Source organism: Capsicum annuum, chromosome 4, assembly GCF_002878395.1.
Source record: "Capsicum annuum cultivar UCD-10X-F1 chromosome 4, UCD10Xv1.1, whole genome shotgun sequence".
NCBI lineage: Eukaryota > Viridiplantae > Streptophyta > Magnoliopsida > Solanales > Solanaceae > Capsicum > Capsicum annuum.
In genome coordinates this window covers 170,935,826-170,954,130 of record NC_061114.1, presented here as the reverse complement: position 1 = coordinate 170,954,130, position 18,305 = coordinate 170,935,826, and the positions used below count along the sequence as shown (strand labels likewise).

Below are 18,305 nucleotides of genomic sequence, written 5' to 3'. Positions count from 1 at the left end.
CTTGGCTCAAGTAAAAACATTACAAAGCAGTTCTAAGGTTCGAGACAATATCCAAATACAACCTAAACAGAAAATGAAAAGACAATATCTGATTTGTTTTCTACTGTAAACATTACTTTGGGGAATACGACGTTGGCAACTGTTGGATTTAGAATTCTGGGTAGGCCAAATAGAACAGAGAAAGCCTATCATAATAGCTATATGTAAATAGAGAAGAAAAAATTAAATGTGCGCCAGTGTGAATTGCTTCGTCATAACACTACAATTTAAGGCAACTTTACAAGTCTACAAGCGGAGACCATCCATAGAAATTTCCAACGACCACAACTTCGAGTGACATGGCCACCCGAATAACTTAATCATCAACAGAAGAATGGCAAAGTTGGAAAATAAGCTAGTAACAAGGCCTACATCCTCCCTTCGGGATCTTTTTATCTGCAGAACGAGTAACATTTTTGACAAATGTCATTCTTAATGCTTGAGAAAAGGAGCAAATCTATTGCAAAACAACAGAGAAAGTTTCCATGTTTGTTTGTTTTTTCTTTATGTTTGTAAGTAAAGGAGATAGGCAGACCTTAAAAGGTCCATTTAAGTGTTCTCAAATCGAACCACCACACAGGTGATGTTGTCAGAACTCCCCCTCGAATAAGCTTCTTCTATAAGCTTACGTGATGCTGCTTCAGCATCTTTTATGTCCTGCACAATGGTCACGGCCTCCTGTAGGTAATGAAGAGAAGTTAAGACCGTTGAAATTCATGACCAATTGATGCAACTTTTAGTTACATAGGGGAAGAGAGAAGATTGATATGCATGAATCTTTAAAGAACCAATCAGCAAATAATAACATACTAGACGCATCAGCAAAGCTTGCAAGAGAATCACTATAAAGCTACTCTGCCATGTCCTAACAATCATGAAACTAGAATTAGAGAAGAAGCTTACTAATTTTAAGAGAAAAACTTCCCCGGGTTTAATATTTTCTTCTAACTATATAATCAAGGAAAAGGTTGTGTTACACGCTCTAAGCCTATGATCCAGTTCTGGCCAATTTTTCTGAGCATAATAATCTCTCCTTTCAAACTCCCCAAATATTTACATTAGAAAGTCTATCCCCCTCAATTTCAACCTCATGGCTACGTAAAAATTGAGCTTGAGTTTGAATTACAAAACTGAGTTCCTGACCACTAATGAGCTTAGCGAAGATTTTAATCACTTTTTTGATATCCCTACCCTAGAAGGACAAGCTCCAGATGATTCAAACAAAGACGGAAGAAATAAAAGAAAACCCTTGCATGAGGCATTCAAATTCAAATTCAACAATGCTAGCACTGAAATGTACCTTCGGCATAAAGGGATGAGACATTGTCACCGCACTTGCCACCTAAAATCAAATGGCATCACTTAACAAGCAACAAGGTTCTCTCAGATTTAGTTTTCAGTTGTAAATATTGTTGTGAGGTCTATTAGGTCGGTGCCCACCTCTTTTTAGCTTACTTCCTCTTAATCCATCTTTTTCTCTCAATTGACATACCCATTCAGCTTATACTTAACCGTCAAACCACTCTCTACTCCAAATCACAACTATACTGCCAGCCCTCACGAGCCTCCCCCCTTCTTTTCCCACTAAGCCCTTCCTCCTTCCTTTCCCTTTCCTACCCCCGTCAAACTCACTGCTACCTACTGCCACATGCCTAAAGGCTAAAGCGGGAGAGTGGTAACAATGGGTTATACTTCAAACTCATGCCAAAACCTTAGTTTGTTAGAGAAAGACAAAAAGACTTGACTGGTGTTGGAAAAAAAGAACAGAACTTAATCTGTATAAAGAAAAAAAAACAGATGTTGAACTAAGAAGAGAGAGCAGAAAAGCTTTGTTATATTTTCATTGCTTATTGAAATGATCACTGCCACATTTATACATAAAACCATAACTGAAAAAGCTTAATTAAAGGAGTAAAATAAGCTATCATATCTCTAACATTATTGCCTAAAGATCAGCAACTATTATAAAATCAGAATCTGCATTATTGCAGCCTTATTTACCAAAATTTAATCCAATCTTTAAAGCTGTAAGCTGAATTTCAGCAGCCAGTACAGCTAATTTGCAGCTCTTGAGGCACTAATCTTAACACTCCTCCTTGACTCAAGAGATGTAACACCAAGTCTATCTATGAGAAACTTGAATCTTGCTCTAGGTAGAGACTTAGTTAAAATGTCAGCATTCTGAAAAACAGTTCTGCAGTGCACCATGATTATATCTCCATTCTTTTGCACCTCCCTCGAGAAATAAAGCTCGATCTTGAAATGTTTTGTCTTTTCATGAGAAACAGTATTATTTGCAATTGAAATTGCAGCTTCATTATCCACAAGGATTTCAGTACTCTTCTTTTGTTCCATGTACAAATCTGCCAGCAGCTTCCGAATCCAAAGAGCTTGATTCACAGCTAAAGCAGTACCGTTTAAAAATGGTGTTTTCTAAGGTCCTCCGACGTCCGTGTGAACAATTTGCAGCTTATTCTTTGGCCTCCATGATAAATTCTGAAAAGGAAGCGTTGTTTGCTTCCCATACCGACAAGCTTCACAAGCAGACAGATTTTTCTCAAGGCTCGGGAGACCTTCTGTTAGTTTATTTTCTTTCATGAAGAGTATGGCATTATGATGATAATGTCCGAGTCTTTTGTGGCATTACTTGGAATCATTTTTCAACCTGACAATTGTTGCTTGCTCCTCGTCCAATAGATTCAAGGAAAAACTCCTTCCTCTCATCTTGAAATTGAACATCTCTTTATTATTAGAATCCCTAATGACACATGTTTTTTCTTTAAACAACACTTTGAACCCATTTTCAAGTAGCTGCCCAACACTTAAAGGTTTTGATCAAGATCAAGAACAAAGAAAACATTAGTTATAAGTTTCAAACCTGTAGGGCTTTGAATTGCAATTTTTCCTTTGCCTTTTGCATTAAGATATTCTCCATTTCAAATTTTGACTTTGAAAATAACAGATCTATCTAGCTCTTTAAAGAGCTCATGATCACTGGTCATATGATTTATGCATCCACTATCAATCAACCAATTTTTAGAAGTGTTTTCGCTAGCAAAACAAGTTGCTACAAACAATTGCTCTTCTTCATATTGATTTACAACAACCTTGGCTTCTTCTTGTTGTGTTTGTGACTTGCATACCCTCTCCACATAGGCGAGTTGACCACATTTGTTGCACTTGACATCTGGTCTCCACCAACATTTCTGTTGAGAGTGATTTGTCTTTTTGCAATGAGGACAGGGTGGATTACTTCCTCCCTGATTGTTATAATTATTGTCATGCCTTTGCTTCTGGTTCTTTTTCTTTTCATCGTATGACTCATTTTGTGATTTAGCTTGAAAAACACCTTCAACAGAACCTTCTTTCCTCATTATTCTCCTTTGCTCCAATGCCTACAAAGCATTAACAAGTTCTGCCAAGGTAATACTTGACAGATCCTTAGAATTCTCTAAAGAAGAGATTGTGGCTTCATATTTCTCAGTAAGTGTGAAAAGAATTTTTTGAACAATTCTTTCATCGATAAAATCCTTACCAAACAATCTCACCTTGTTGGCCAAGTCAAGTAGCTGATCTGCATAATCTTTTATGGTTTCTGATTCTTTCATTCTCTTCATTTCAAATTCCCGAATCAGATTCATCACTTGCATATTTTGAACTCTTTTGTTTCCTTGGTATTCCTTTTCAAGATACTCCCAAATTTCTGCAGCAGACTTCATTTGCATAATTCTGGTAAGAATTGAAGGAGATACCGCAGAGAAAAGACATGCTTTGGCTTTGGATTTCCTTGTCTTTCTCTCCTCGCGATGTCTCATCTGATTCACTGTTGGATTATCTCCAAGAGGAGTTACTTCATAGTCCTCTTCTACTGCTTCCCATAGATCCAGTGCTTCAAGATGAACCATCATTCTAATTGCCCAAGCTTGATAATTCTCACCATTGAGGACGAGTGAAATTAGAAAGCTTGTTTCAGAATTCATTTTCTATAAACTATTTAAGATAACAGTTTAAAGAATGGTTATATAGAAAGAACTTGTGTTTTTTATTCACTCTCGTCTCACAGGTCCCTCAAGATGACAATGCTTTGATACCAATTTGTTGGAAAGAAAGAACAGAACTCAATCTGTATAAAGAAAAAAATAGATGTTGAACTAAGAAGAGAGCAGAAAAACTTTGTTATATTTTCATTGCTTATTGAAATAATCACCGCCACATTTATACATAAAACCATAACTGAAAAAGCTTAATTAAAGAAGTAAAATAAGCTATCATATCTCTAACATTATTGCCTAAAGATCAACAACTGTTATAAAATCAGAATCTGCATGATTGCAACCTTATTTACCTAAACTTAATCCAATCTTTAAAGCTGTAAGCTGAATTTCAGCAGCTAGTACAGCTACTCTGCAGCTCTTGAGGCACTAATCTTAACAACTGGAAGCTGAATTCAGCAAACTCTAGTAGTTCTTGAAAATGAATATCATGTTAATTAGCGAGCATTATTTTTTTAATAAACTGCGGTGCCCTCACTAGCTTCCGCGCATCTAAACTAATTCCAGAGGGTACATGCTACCTCCTACCGGCATAGATAATGGTCAAAATGCAAGCATTATTATAAAAAAAAGTTGAAAGTTGTTAGAATATGAATACAAATAGGAATAGTATATAAAATTCCTACTTGGAAAAGAATTGTATTATAGTGTCTACAAATAGGGTCTTGATGTAATTATGTAAACACACAATTCAATAATATTTTTTTCTCTATTATTTCTCACATAGTATCAGAGCCAGACCCATTCCAAATCTTTGTTCACCGATGTTGGGTGTTACGACCACGCGATATGGATCTTGTCACCGGATGATTCACTGAGAAGTCTGTGCTTAACAGATCCTTCTCCTTATTCTTATTTCGTGAGCGACCAATTTTTAATAAACAATAGGCTCGTTAAAAGGGAGCCTACAACCTTAGGACTCGTTACAAAAAGACCCAAATCTCTTGTTATTTTTTATGTAAATTCTTGTCTTTCATCTATTACTTCCCCTCCTTATATAAAATCCTATTACAAGATATTTAAGGAAACTAAGAAACTACTAACATGGAAAATCTATTTAAAATAAGAATTCTAGTAAAACTAAACTACTATCTATTTTTAATGCCCACAAAATCTGAAGGTTTCATAAATCTACAGCTCTTTGCCGTTTCTTTCCTTCTCAGCTTGAGGGCCCCGCCTTGCATAAACCTTACCTATGAACGAGTCTATAACATTACCCCCTTCCTCTAAGAAGAGCTTGTCCTAAAGCTCAAAGTCTGGATAGGCATCACGAAAATGTGCAGCATCCTCCCATGTAGCATCTGACAATTCAAATCCACACCAGTGCACTAATAGTTCCCAAGTTCCTCAATTAAGTCGAGCAGGTAGAACAGAACAAGGCATAGGAACCACACGCCCATCCTCTACTGCAGGCAAAGTCGGAGGAACTGTTGGAGCCAAACCCTTAAAAACCTTGAGTAGGGATACATGAAACACATTATGCAACTTACTCTTGCTGGGTAGTTGTAACTGACACGCAACTTCCCCTATTCGACGTAACACAGGAAAAGGCCCAAAGAAACCGAGGTGCAAGCTTATGGCGCAAATGACCCCCAACCGATTTTTGACGATAAGGATGTAAACGTAGCCAAACTAGTGAACCTGGTTCAAATGCAACCTTGTCATAATATTCTTTCATTCTAACCTGATCTTATTGCAACTTGCAGTGAATGTCACACAAAACTGAATCACGATCAAGTAAGGCATTGTCAACAGCCTCTACCCGTGAAAAATCAGCTTCATAGGACAATAGACGAGGAGGATCTCGACCATAGACAACCTTAAAAGGAGTTGTTTGCAATGCCGTATGAAAGTATTATAGCAATATTCTGCCTAAGGCAACCAGTCAGCCCATTTCTTCGGATAATATCCAATCAAGCAATGCAAATACATTTCAATAGTACGATTTACAACTTCCGTTTGACCGTCATTTTAAGAATGATACACAGACGAGAATGCCAACTTTGTGCCATACACAGACGAGAATGCCAACTTTGTGCCACTTAGACAAAACAATTCTCTCCAAAAATGTGCTTGTAAAAACCACATCTCTGTCACAAGTAATTGATTCGGGTATCCCATGCAACCGAACAATATGCTCAACGAAAACGTGAGCAGCACGAGTTGCATTGTAAGGATGAGACATGGGTATGAAGTGTACATATTTGGAAAATCAATCTACTACCACAAATAATACCGTTTTGTCCTATGCCTTAGGTAAGCCATCAATAAAGTCCATTCCAATATCAGCCCAGACCTGCTCAGGGAGTGCAAGTGGTTGCAGTAACCCTGCTAGACTTAGGTGTTCAGCCTTATTGTATTGGCAAACTGAACAAGCAGCCACAAAATCCCCAATAACAGACTTCATCCCCTTCCAGTAGAAATCCTGTTGTATACAATGCAATGTTTTCTGTACCCCTTCATGGGAATTATCATGGTATCCTGACAGAATTGTGGAGATTAATTGGGAAGAGGGCAACAAGTAGATACAACCTTTATAAAAGAGTAGATCGTCCTTAATTGACCAGGAAACATCAAGCTCATGGCGGAGCACTTGTTGGACCAATTCTTGCAAGGAAGCATCATTAGATGCCTCTTGTCGAATTGCATCAAGTAATAAAACACGCGGGTGACTAATAGCATACATCAATTCCTCAGTAGTAGGGCGACGGGACAAGGCATCAACAGCCTTATTCAAGTGTCCAGCCCTATACTCCACACAAAAGTCAAATCCCATAAGCTTGCTAATCCAATGTTGTTGGGGTGAAGTGGTAAGCCGTTGCTCCAACAAGTATTTAAGACTATAATGGTCTATGCGAATCAAGAAGACTCCGCCCCGTAGATAAGGACGTCAATGTTGAAAACTGCCTTGGCTAAGCCAATCAATTCACGCTCACAGGCAGCCAATTTAAAGTGTCGTATGGCCAATTGTCTACTGAAAAGGCAATAGGATGGCCATCTTATTGCAACACTGCTCCTATACTACTCCCAGAGGCATCACACTAAATTATAAACTGGGACGACCCGGTTCATACCTACTCCGTAGGTGTCGGGGAGGGGGGGGGACCACTCCGGGCTGCTTATCAAAATTTGGCAGTTGTAAAACAGTAGCAGTTGCAAGTGTTTCTTTGAGGGTGAAGAACGAAGCCAAGGCTACATCATCCCACTGGAACAAGTTCTTTTTAAGCATGTTGTTTAAAAGGGCTGATAATTGACTGTAATTCTTTACGAACTTGCGGTAACAACCTGCTAAGCCCAAGAATTCGCGCAAGGTAGTGATGGACTGTGGTTGAGGCCAATCAATAATGCCTGAACTTTGCTTACATCTGTCACCACGCCTGTTTCAGACACCATATGGCCAAGATATGCTACTTGTCTCTCACCAAAAGTGCATTTGGACTTCTTGAGATATAGGTTATGAGCACGTAATAACTCAAAAATTATATGCACATGTGAGGGATGATTGTCCCATGTCTTGCTAAATATTAAGATGTCGTCAAAGAAAACCAACACAAACTGACCCAAATAGGGTTTAAATGCCTCGTTCATAAGTGCATGAAACGTTGACGGTGCATTTGACAATCCGAATGGCATCACCAAGAATTCAAAGTGGCCATGATGCGTACGAAAAGTTGTCTTCTCAATATCCAGAGGATCCATGCGGACCTGATGATAGCCAGATTTCAAATCCAACTTTGTGAAGTATGTAGAACCATGTAATTCATATAATAATTCATTCACCACGGGAATTGAAAATTTATCCTTCATCGTCTTGGCATTAAGCTCGCGATAATCAACACAAAAACGCCAAGTTCCATCATGTTCACGGTCCAATAAAACTGGAGATGAGAATGGCGATTTACTCAACCGGATAATCCCTTGTTGTAACATCTCTTCACACTGTTTTTCTATCTCATCCTTTTGTAAATGAGGATAGCGATATGGCCGGACCACCACTGGGTTGGAATCAGGTAACAAACAAATGCGATGGTCACAATTTCTCATAGGAGTCAGCCCTGTAGGTTCTTGGAATAAGTCAAAAAATTCAGCCAAGAGTTGTTCCAATTTGGAGTGGTGCTCATCTGAATCATGCAATAAATAAAGCTTTAATTTTGAGCTGGTTTGTTGTCCATGAAAGACGACCTGTCCATCTGAAGTAAAACTCATTGTGAGTGAGGTGAAGTCCCAGAGGATGGGGCCCAAAGCTTGTAACCATATTACCCCTAGAATAATGTCAAAGCCATCTAAGGGAATAATAAAGAAGTCGACTTTAAAAGCCTGATTATCAATATTGAAAGACATTAGAGGGCATATCCCTTTGCTGTAAACTTTTTCTCCATTAGCAACTGAAACATTGGCACCTGTCCCCGGTTGTACTTGCATCCCTAAGGTTGGGCTGCTGTGCAACTGATGAAATTGTGTGTGCTACCCGAATCAACCAAACTCAACAATGCTTGACCCTTTATGAGTACTCGTAACTGCATTGTTCTTGCACTCTTCTGTCCCGTGATGGCATGCAAGGAAATTTCAGGTTCTTGCACATCTTTCTAGTCAGGATTTTAATCATTTGGATCAGCAACTTCCAACCAAAACAACTTCTTACATTGATACCCAATTAAATATAGTTCATCACAATTATAACACAATCCCTTCGCACTTCTCTCCGCCATTTCAGCCCTTGTCAATTTTTTTTATAAAAGGAGCGGATGAACTTACAAGTTTCAATTCACTAATACCACTTAGTGTGTTGCTGCTCTTAGGAGTTGGAACTGTTGAAGTTGCAGCAGTATTCAAATAGCCTTTAGTCCCTTGCCAATTCTCTTTTCGAGAGGATGTTGCCCGAATTACCTTCTGTTTCTTCTTAAATGCAAGGGCTAAAATCATGGCATGACCCAAATTTGGTGGAATCTGCATCTCCACATCAAGACGAATAGAATCAGTCAGGCCGGCAGTGAAAAGACTATCTTGTTGATCTACGCGAACATGCTTGCCCTAGTAACAGTTCTTGAAATCGGCGCTGGTATTCTTCAAGTGAGCCCGTTTGTTTCAAGTTAACCAAATCGCCGAATGGATTACTTCCCAACGGAGGCCCAAACCTGAGAGTACAATATTCTTTGAATTCCGACCAGTCAAGTGACTGATTATCTGGTTCAACCTGATGATACCATAATTGTGCCTCAACTAGAAGATGGAATGCGGCCAATCCCACCTCATCAGCTTCATTTGTTCTCTGATTGGAGAAGAATTTCTCACATCAATATAGCCAAATTAATGGGTCCTCGGATCCATCAAAGGTAGGGAAATTCAGCTTTGTGTATCTTGGCACCAGATTATTTCCCGTCAATTGATTGGATCTATTTTCGAGTTTGTAGGGTTGTTTACCTGTATTGCTACTCACTCCCGCCTCAGAATCTCTTCCTTGATTCTTGCTAAACCCCACAATAAACTCCTACAACTGTAACGATAATTGTTCCAATTGAGAAACCATCCTTGATTCAGATTGTTCCAATTGAGCAACCATCCTTAGTTCAGATTGTGCCACTGCTTACGCAATCCGTGCTTCATTCACAGCTGCGCCTCTTGAAGGAGAGTCTGTAACCCTTCACGTTTACTTAGATTGCCCATGGTGTTTGGCTCTGGTACCAAGTTGTTACGACCATGCGATATGAATCTTGTCACCAGACGATTCACTAAGAAGTCTGTGCTTAACAGATCCTTCTCCTTATTCTTATTTCGTGAGCGACCAATTTTTAATAATCAATAGGCTCGTTAAAAGGGAGCCTACAACCTTAGGACTCGCTAAAGAGAGACCCAGATCTCTTGTTATTTTTTATGTAAATTCCTATCTTTCGTCTATTACTTTCCCTCTTTATATAGAATTCTATTACAAGATATTTAAGGAAACTAAGAAACTACTAACATGGAAAATCTATTTAAAATAAGAATTCTAGTAAAACTAAATTACTATCTATTTTTAATGCCCACAAAATCTGAAGGTTGCATAAATCTATAGATCCTCTTTGCCGTTTCTTTCGTTCTTAGCTAGAGGGCCCCGCCTTGCATAAATCTTACCCATGAACAAGTCTATAATATTGGGCCCCCATATTATATTGTCCACGCTTCAATTAACGAGGCCTGGGCGTGCGGGGGAGTGTTAAGTATCCCACATCGGAGAAGGGATGTATAGTCTCCTTATATGGATTTGGGCAATCCTAGGTTGAGTTAGGCCCAAAATCCATTCTTTACAAAAGCTAACATAGTTGTATCTAGCTTTATTTATGAGGAAACAAATTTAAGTATCCCTAATTCTAAACAACTATGATTCCAAAGTCTTATCAGTCAAGAAATTTCTAAAAGGAAAGAAATGGCAGCTCGGGACTAAGCTCGCATTATATGTGGACTCTAGGAAAGGGCTAGATCGCATTGGGTCTAGTATACCCAGTCTTACTTTGCATTTCTGCAAGGAAAAGAAATAGCCAAATAAGTCCTAGAAGAGAATTTAAGGAAAAATTACGTAACTAAAGTCCAAAACCTATAAGAATGAGATTACTGCACAGCAATTGTAGCAAGAACACTACTGCATGAAAGACGCTTGATTTTTGGCCCCTCTATTCGTGCATCATTGGCTTTCCTCCTATTTGTAAAGGGTAGCAAATACCTTACTAAAGGAGGGCAATTTTCTGCAGCCTATCTTTCTTTCTTTGTTCTTCTATTACTAATGATAAAGAATACAAGTTAAATATTAGATCAAAGCTAGGACATCTAGGTCACAAGTAAGCCCAATTAAACTATGAGATCAAGACATCCAACTCCATATAAATTTAAGCATTGTCGTCTTACCAAGAGTTTTCAAATTAAGGAAAACTGAATAAAGTTGAGAAAACAAGAAAGTTTTAACATATCTAACAAAGAAACCTGACCTTGTTAGACAGGACATTCCAAAGTCCATCACTCGCAATTATCAAAAAATCTACACCATCAATTTCTTCTTCCTGAAAAAGGAGAGCAAAGACCAGTGAACTCACCATCAATACAAGTTGAAAAAGGAGGGCAAAGACCAAAGCACTCACCATCAACACAAGTCAATTAACACTATACGGCAAAGATAAGGAGGAGGAGGAGGCGGGGGTGGGGTGGGTGGGTGGAGGTTATGGGCATAGTGCTATTTCAGTTCAATAAAACTCCCGAGTTACAGTATCAGAAGAAAACAACCATAATCAAAGGGACAAGATATGCTAAGAAAAATACAAGCATGAATCTAGGGAGACCTAAAATACTTTAACTGCAAAATGGTGAAAATAAAAGATATAACTGAATGCCAGTTTCCCCTTGTATGCTTATATTTAAAGAGCAATGTGCCATCTCAAACATTTTTCTACGGAAATACTTGTCTACTGCCAGTCCTTGGATAGGAACTGCCAAACCTCTATGCAAACATATCATTCTTCCATCTACAAGTGTGGGCCAAAATAGAAATACTTTTGTGTTGGCCAGTTAAGAGCTTCCACATCCAAAAGTTGAAGGTGGTGGAGATGAGGATGCTGCGATGGATGTGTGGACTTACCTGGAAAGATAAGGTTAGAAAAGAGATTATTCGGGAGAAGGTGGGAGTATCTTCGATGGAGGACAAGATGCGGTAAGTGAGGTTGCGATGGTTCGGACATGTGATGAGGAGGTTCATGGATGCTCCAGTACGGAGGTGTAAGAGGCTGGCTATGGATGATTTTAGGCGGGGTAGAGGTAGGCCGAAGAAATATTGGAGGGAGCTAATTAAGCATAATATAGAGCAGTTACAGATTACAAAGGACATGAACCTTAAAGGAAGGTGTGGAGGACTCAGATTAGGATAGAGGGTAAGTGGGTAGGAGTTTGGCCGTTATAGTAGGAAAGAGTGTTTTGTTTGTATTTACGCCTGGAGATTCTTGTTTGTGGTGTTTTAGTGATGTCTATGGTTTTGGATAGATAGTTTATAATAGTATCTTGTGGGTGTCTTATTTCCTTTATTATCTAGCAGTGTATTATCCCATTTTATTGTGTGCTTTTATGTTTTTTGTTTGTTATACTGTAACATGTCCTGAGCCGGAGGTCTATCAGAAACAACCTTTCTACTTCATCTGTGGATAGTGGTATGGACGGCATACACTTTATCCTCCCCAGAACCCACTTTGCGGGAATACACTGGGTTTGTTGTTGTTGTTGTTGATTACGAATTCTGATGGTTATGGCATCATGTAATAAGGTGTGGTGGAATAGGAGGAAAAGGAAGACTACGACTGCGTGTTACTATTTTAAGTTCCTTGCTTTCTTCCTCTTCTAAACTTCATCACAATCCCAAAGCAATGTGCTCGATCATTATTCAATTTCATACAACAACTTCAGGGAGCAAGTAATACATTCCTCAGAAAAATTAAGTCTGGTCTGAGAAACAAATTCTTATGGGGAAGAAGTACATTCAGATAACCTTTTAACAAAAGAGCAGCTTGGTCTCGATTCTCAGTTCACTATACCATTTCAAATATATTTTTAACTGACCCTTTATTATGCAATAGTTTAACTTGATCGTCTTAATACCAATTGAAATGACTAGACAACTTACACTCGCACTACAAAAGGCCACAAGTGTATAACGAGAGCTCATTCAACATCTTACCTTATTGCTGGCACATGTATGGCAGAAGAAGACCAAATTTTTAAGTTACACTCCCTCTGTTTCTATTTATGTGTTTTACTTTTTTGTAGTTTGTTACAAATATTAAGTATTTTGTTCCAAATTCTCATTACTTCATTAATGACACTCATAGAAATGACATGACATGTTTAAGACCACAAGATTCAAAGGATATTTGGTATTTATTATACACACCTTTAGTTTAATACCACAAGATTCAGAAGTTCTCTCCACATCCTTAAAGTTTGAGCCAAGTCAAACTAAGACACATAAAATAAGACTGAAGGAGTATTAAACAAGATGGAGTTCTTCAATATTATGTATTAGCTGTGCAATTGCACTTCTTCAATCAAGGCTATAGAAGCAGCTTCAGGGATATTTGGGATTATGCAAATTCAGATATTCCAATCCTAATAAACGAAAACAAACTAGGTCAAAGATGGCAGAAGAAGTTTTTTGGCCTATCTCTGCTCGACCAAGTTGGCACTTGGTACTACATGATATAACCAGATAGAAGCCTGTTTTGCTGGCTAAAAACTATTGGCTCATATTGGTATTAGATGCTTCTGGAAGTTAGGGTTAAGAATAGAGGTGGCAATCTCAACCCAAATTTTTGTAACCTACGCAAATTATCGCAATTTCACTGGGTCGGGTGAAGGTTGTTTCCAAATTGAATCCAATGAGGTTCGACCCATATTTAATTCATGAAAAGTAGTTTAAAACAAATTTTAAATGGGTTGGAAACGGTTTTGTAATGAAAAAATGGTACCAACTTTATGTCATTGCTGATGCAACGTAGACCTTTCTTATAGTGGGAAGTCTTTCTATACTTCACTTTTGTTCAGTCGGGGGAGACATCCTAACTTTCAACAGAGAAAGAACAAGTAAAAGAATTCATGGAAAAAAATAACTTCATTAGGGGTAGTCTCTCTTCTTAATCTTGTTTTTTTTTTAACGCCTAATGTTTGCTCATTTAACACTGACAAGGAAACTTAAGAACAAAAAAGTTCTGTAGAAGTATGAGTAAAGCTATAAGATGGTAAACTAATTCTTTCACGATTTGGGTCTTTATACATCATTTTCCTTTGTCATTATATTTGAATAGAAATTGTTAGTTCCATTAGATGTGACATTTCTTTTTCTTTTTGTCCTTTTAATTTATGCCAAGAGAAACCTTTTTGTTTTAACTTTTTATATAAGATAATTAATAATTTTAGTATCTCCACATGGAATTCCATTCGACCTGGTTTATATTAGACCAATTTGATTAATGTAATTATCCATTTACCTTCTATCTATGTTTCTTCATTCAGATCAATCTATCGCAGTTGCTTTCACTTCTGTAAATTCATTTCTCTGATTACCATCAAATTGGAATCACTACGACACTGCCACTGAATATCCATTTGGTGTGATGGAAGATTATCACATCTCCTAAAATATGGGGAGAGTTAGAAGTAGAAGATTTAAAGGTTCTTAACAAAGCTTTACCGGGTAAATGGGTGTGGAGGTAGGAGGGTTTTTTTTGGGTTGGGAAGGGGGTTGGTAGCAATAGTCGATAAATATGGGGTTATGCAAGGGGGTTGGAGAACTAAAGATGACAAGATGTCTTTTTATCAAAAAAGAAAACCATACAAGCAACAACATACACAGTGTAATCCCAAAAATGAAATCTGGGGAGAACAGGATGTACAGATACCATACCCCATTTGAGGGATAGAGAGGTTTCCAATGGATCCTTGGCTCAAAAAAAGTGTAAACAGAGCATGACAGAAGGAAAACAACGATCACATATTAGCAATATGTAAAAGGTAATAGTAAAAATTGAAGAATAAGATACCATGTAAATACTGGATAGGACTAGTGAATAAGGAGAAGATGAGAAGAAATAAGGAGAAGACGAGAAGAGGAGACTAGCCCCTGCCTCTCACATGTAAAATACAACACCCGGCTACCTATTACCATATCCTAATTCTTGACCTCCATACCTTCCTATCTAGGATCATTTCCTCATTAAGTTGAAGATGTGTCATATCCTGTTGAATCACCTCCCCCGTTCTTCTGTGACCTACCTCTACCTCTCCTAAAACCTATTACAGCTTAACTCTGAAACCTCCCTATTGGTGCCTCAGTATACTTTCTCTTCACATGCCCGAACCACATCAGTCTTCGCTTCCCTCATCTTGTCTGTGATGGAGGCCACTCCCACCTTGTCTTGTATAACTCCATTACTAATCTTATCTCTCCCAGAGCTTGTTCGGATTGGCTTTATATGCATAAGCCATAAGTTACTAATCCTAATTTATGACTTTTGGTTTATTTTTGTTATTTGGGCTTAAAAACACTTTATCTTACCCAAACACAACAAAAGTGCTTAATAGCTATTTTGGCTTAAAAGCACCTAAAATAAGTCAATCAAGCAGGCTCCTATGCCTGCATATCCATCTGAGCATCCTCATCTTCGCTACCTTTATCTTCTAAACTTGTGCGTTTTTGACAGGCTAGCACTCTGCCCCATATAACAGTGTAGATCTAACCACCTCTCTATAGAACTTATCTTTAAGCTTTGGTGACACATTCTTTCACATAGTATTCCAGATGGGAACCTCCATTTCACTCGCCACGGTCCAATATGACGAGCGATACTATCGTCATCCTCCCCATTTTCTTGGATTATAGACCCAAGATACTTGAAACTTCCTCTCATTGGTAAGACGTGTATCGGTCTTCCTAACTTGCACTCCAGATACTCTATTTTAGTCCTACTTAGCCAGAAACCTTTAGATTCTAGGCATGTCTCCAAACACGGCAAAACAAACCAGATTCTTGACTGCACCAACCTTTCAAACGTAGCATTACTTTTAGACAAGAAGCCTGGACAGTCATGCTAATGGACCATCTCACCTGGAATACCTCTGAAATACTTTTAGCATCTCTTTTAAGCCAAATAATCAAGTTATTGGCGGGAAAGCAAACTGCCAATACATTTTTACCTTCATCATTTCCCAAAACAGGTTAATTAATTCAACTAAAGAAGCCAAGAGCCGAGAGGCATTATCAAGTGGAAAGCAGTAACCACCTCCAACCTAGAGGTTGAAGGTTTGAGTTACCAAGGAAGCAATGTGGAGGAAGGGCCGCTCTAGACTCCTGGGAAATGGTGTCAGGAATAGGGTAGATGCAGATTACCATATAAACCAGAAAAGTTTCATTCAAAGAAGTTAAAAACAACACAGGTTTCCTTAAACTTAAAACTGCCATTTCCAATATATCCAGTTACAATGGAGAACCATATATCCAGATTAACACCATGAGCATCGACATATCAGGCAATTAGAGCAGCAAATGAAGACAGACTATTGCTTCAAGACACAAAATCAATATACCTGAATCTCTGGGTCTGCCACAACATATGGCTTTAACATTTTATCTCCAAATGCACGAGAAACGGCAAGGACCCCACCTACACGCCATGTACCTGAAGAATAGAGCAGCAGGACACTGTGCTGAATTCAACTAACAGGAAAAAGAGGAACTCAGATATTATGCATGCATATGTTTGTCTTTTTAAATGGTAATAACTTTCAGTAAGAAGCACCAAAAGTAAGCAAGTACGGATATGTAGTGTTGCTCATATAAGGCACTGACAGGAAAAGAAACCATGTGAAACAGACCACAATAAACATCTTTATCAACTCTATTCCATACACTGAAAAACTCATGTTGCCTTCATGACCAAACAGAAGCATTGCATCTCCGATCAACATAAGCACAAAATTATAGACCAAACAGCACCAAAAGCTTTTAGCTCCACCATCCAACATAGAAAAATACATCTAAACTAACACATTAATCAAGTTGGTATCCTTCTTCCACTTAATGAATGATTCTCCTTTAGTATCGATAACTAATATTTAACTACATGGTTGCATAATATACTAGTAACAAAAGGGAAGGTTTGGAAGATGGGGCGGTTGAAAGGACTAGGTTATCTTACACATCAAATCAAATCACAACCTGAAATTTTAGCAATATTTCACGGAGAAACATGGAAGACTTATCATCTTTACTTCTTGAGCTTCAGATGCAATATGTGCAGGATTTTACTGGATCAGCCAACAATTTTATGACAACAATGATAATAGAGTTTATTCAACCACCAAATTGCAATCAAGGCATATCATAAATACCTAAGTGTAACCTCGCCAATCTTTAACCCTAGGTTATGGTTATGTTCACAACGGCAGTATAGCTATTTTTTATGAAGTCTCACAAATTTCACAAATGATGAAAGGTCAAAAGACCCATATAATGTGATTCAAGAAGAATCTTTAAAGAAACTTTCTGGGCCTAATGAAGATTATACACAGAATAAATATGTGTAGCACTCGATAAGAAAAATAAGCAAAACAAATTGATTAAATTTTAGAAAGAGCACTGGAATAATACAATTATTTGTGACTCCGTTTCTGGTGACACTTACTGGGCCAAGCAAGCAGCAATAATACATACAAAGAGATTAAAACAGACTTTTACCTGCCCAGATGATGAAACCACCGGCCTGTTCTATCCTTTCACGCTCATCAGATCTGTCAGGTTTGTGATCGATGGACAAAGGAATAGCTGCATTAATTGCAACAGTTATGTCTCACAACCAAATAGCGTAAAATAAATAACATCTTTTTTAAAATCTTAAATATGCCCAATAATCATTCAACTTGCTGGATCACTTTCTGAATTTTCTTTAGAAATCTGAGAAAAATAAATAATTAAGTCCAGACACGTTGAACTTTGAGAAGAATATAGATTTAAATCATCTAGTTTATCAGGATTTAGGTGATATTCTAGGGATAAAGCTCAAGTGGCAAGTCCAATGAGACTGATAGTTTTCCTTCTTTCCATTCATACTAAGATTTACGTAAACACAGTTTGCACACATGTGCAATGCACACACTACAAACAGAGATTGAAGAATACGTTTTCTTATAAGACAATGAATACAATAGTATATGGATAAGACAAAATTTAAAATTGTGGATTTATAAGTTACCAGTTAAAACTTTGAGAACTATTGTCTACCTAATAAATTTTAATTAGTCTAAGGAAAGTTCCTATTTTTCACCTTACGGATTGAAAAGGATTTGTGCTTTATCAATTCATTTTCGTACTGACTGAAAAGGAAATATGGGTCACTCCATTTGAATGAAGGAAGTATTTCTGATTGAAGTTAGATTTGCAAAATTAAGAAGAAATCATTATGCAATCTAGGAGTTAATTAGGAATTTATAGGGGCATTATTATCAGTGGAGAATGAAACAAAAAGATTACATGTATAATTCCTTTAAAGATAAAATAAAATGTATAATTACCACCTCATTGTAAATCCGCCCGGAGAGACTAAAATGGAAAGATGAGAAATTCAGACTAAAATTATTGACCTATTATAGTGGATAAATAATGAAAAACATTCCTCATTGATGGAAATTTAACAAAATAATAACTAAAATGTA

The 18,305-nt window shown here is 37.7% G+C and overlaps 1 protein-coding gene across 1 annotated transcript in view; it reads right to left on the bottom strand.

The window, feature by feature from the left end:
- Positions 1-574: 574 nt before the first annotated feature.
- LOC107867741 (probable protein phosphatase 2C 11) overlaps positions 575-18,305 on the bottom strand; it is a 31,429-nt gene continuing 13,698 nt past the window's right edge. The window contains exons 5-8 of the mRNA XM_016714125.2: positions 17,332-17,418; positions 16,182-16,273; positions 11,051-11,122; positions 575-717 (exon numbers count right to left, since the gene is read on the bottom strand). Of these exons, the coding sequence (XP_016569611.1) occupies positions 589-717; positions 11,051-11,122; positions 16,182-16,273; positions 17,332-17,418 (380 nt within the window). The 3' untranslated portion in view covers positions 575-588. The remainder of the gene's footprint in view (positions 718-11,050; positions 11,123-16,181; positions 16,274-17,331; positions 17,419-18,305) is intronic.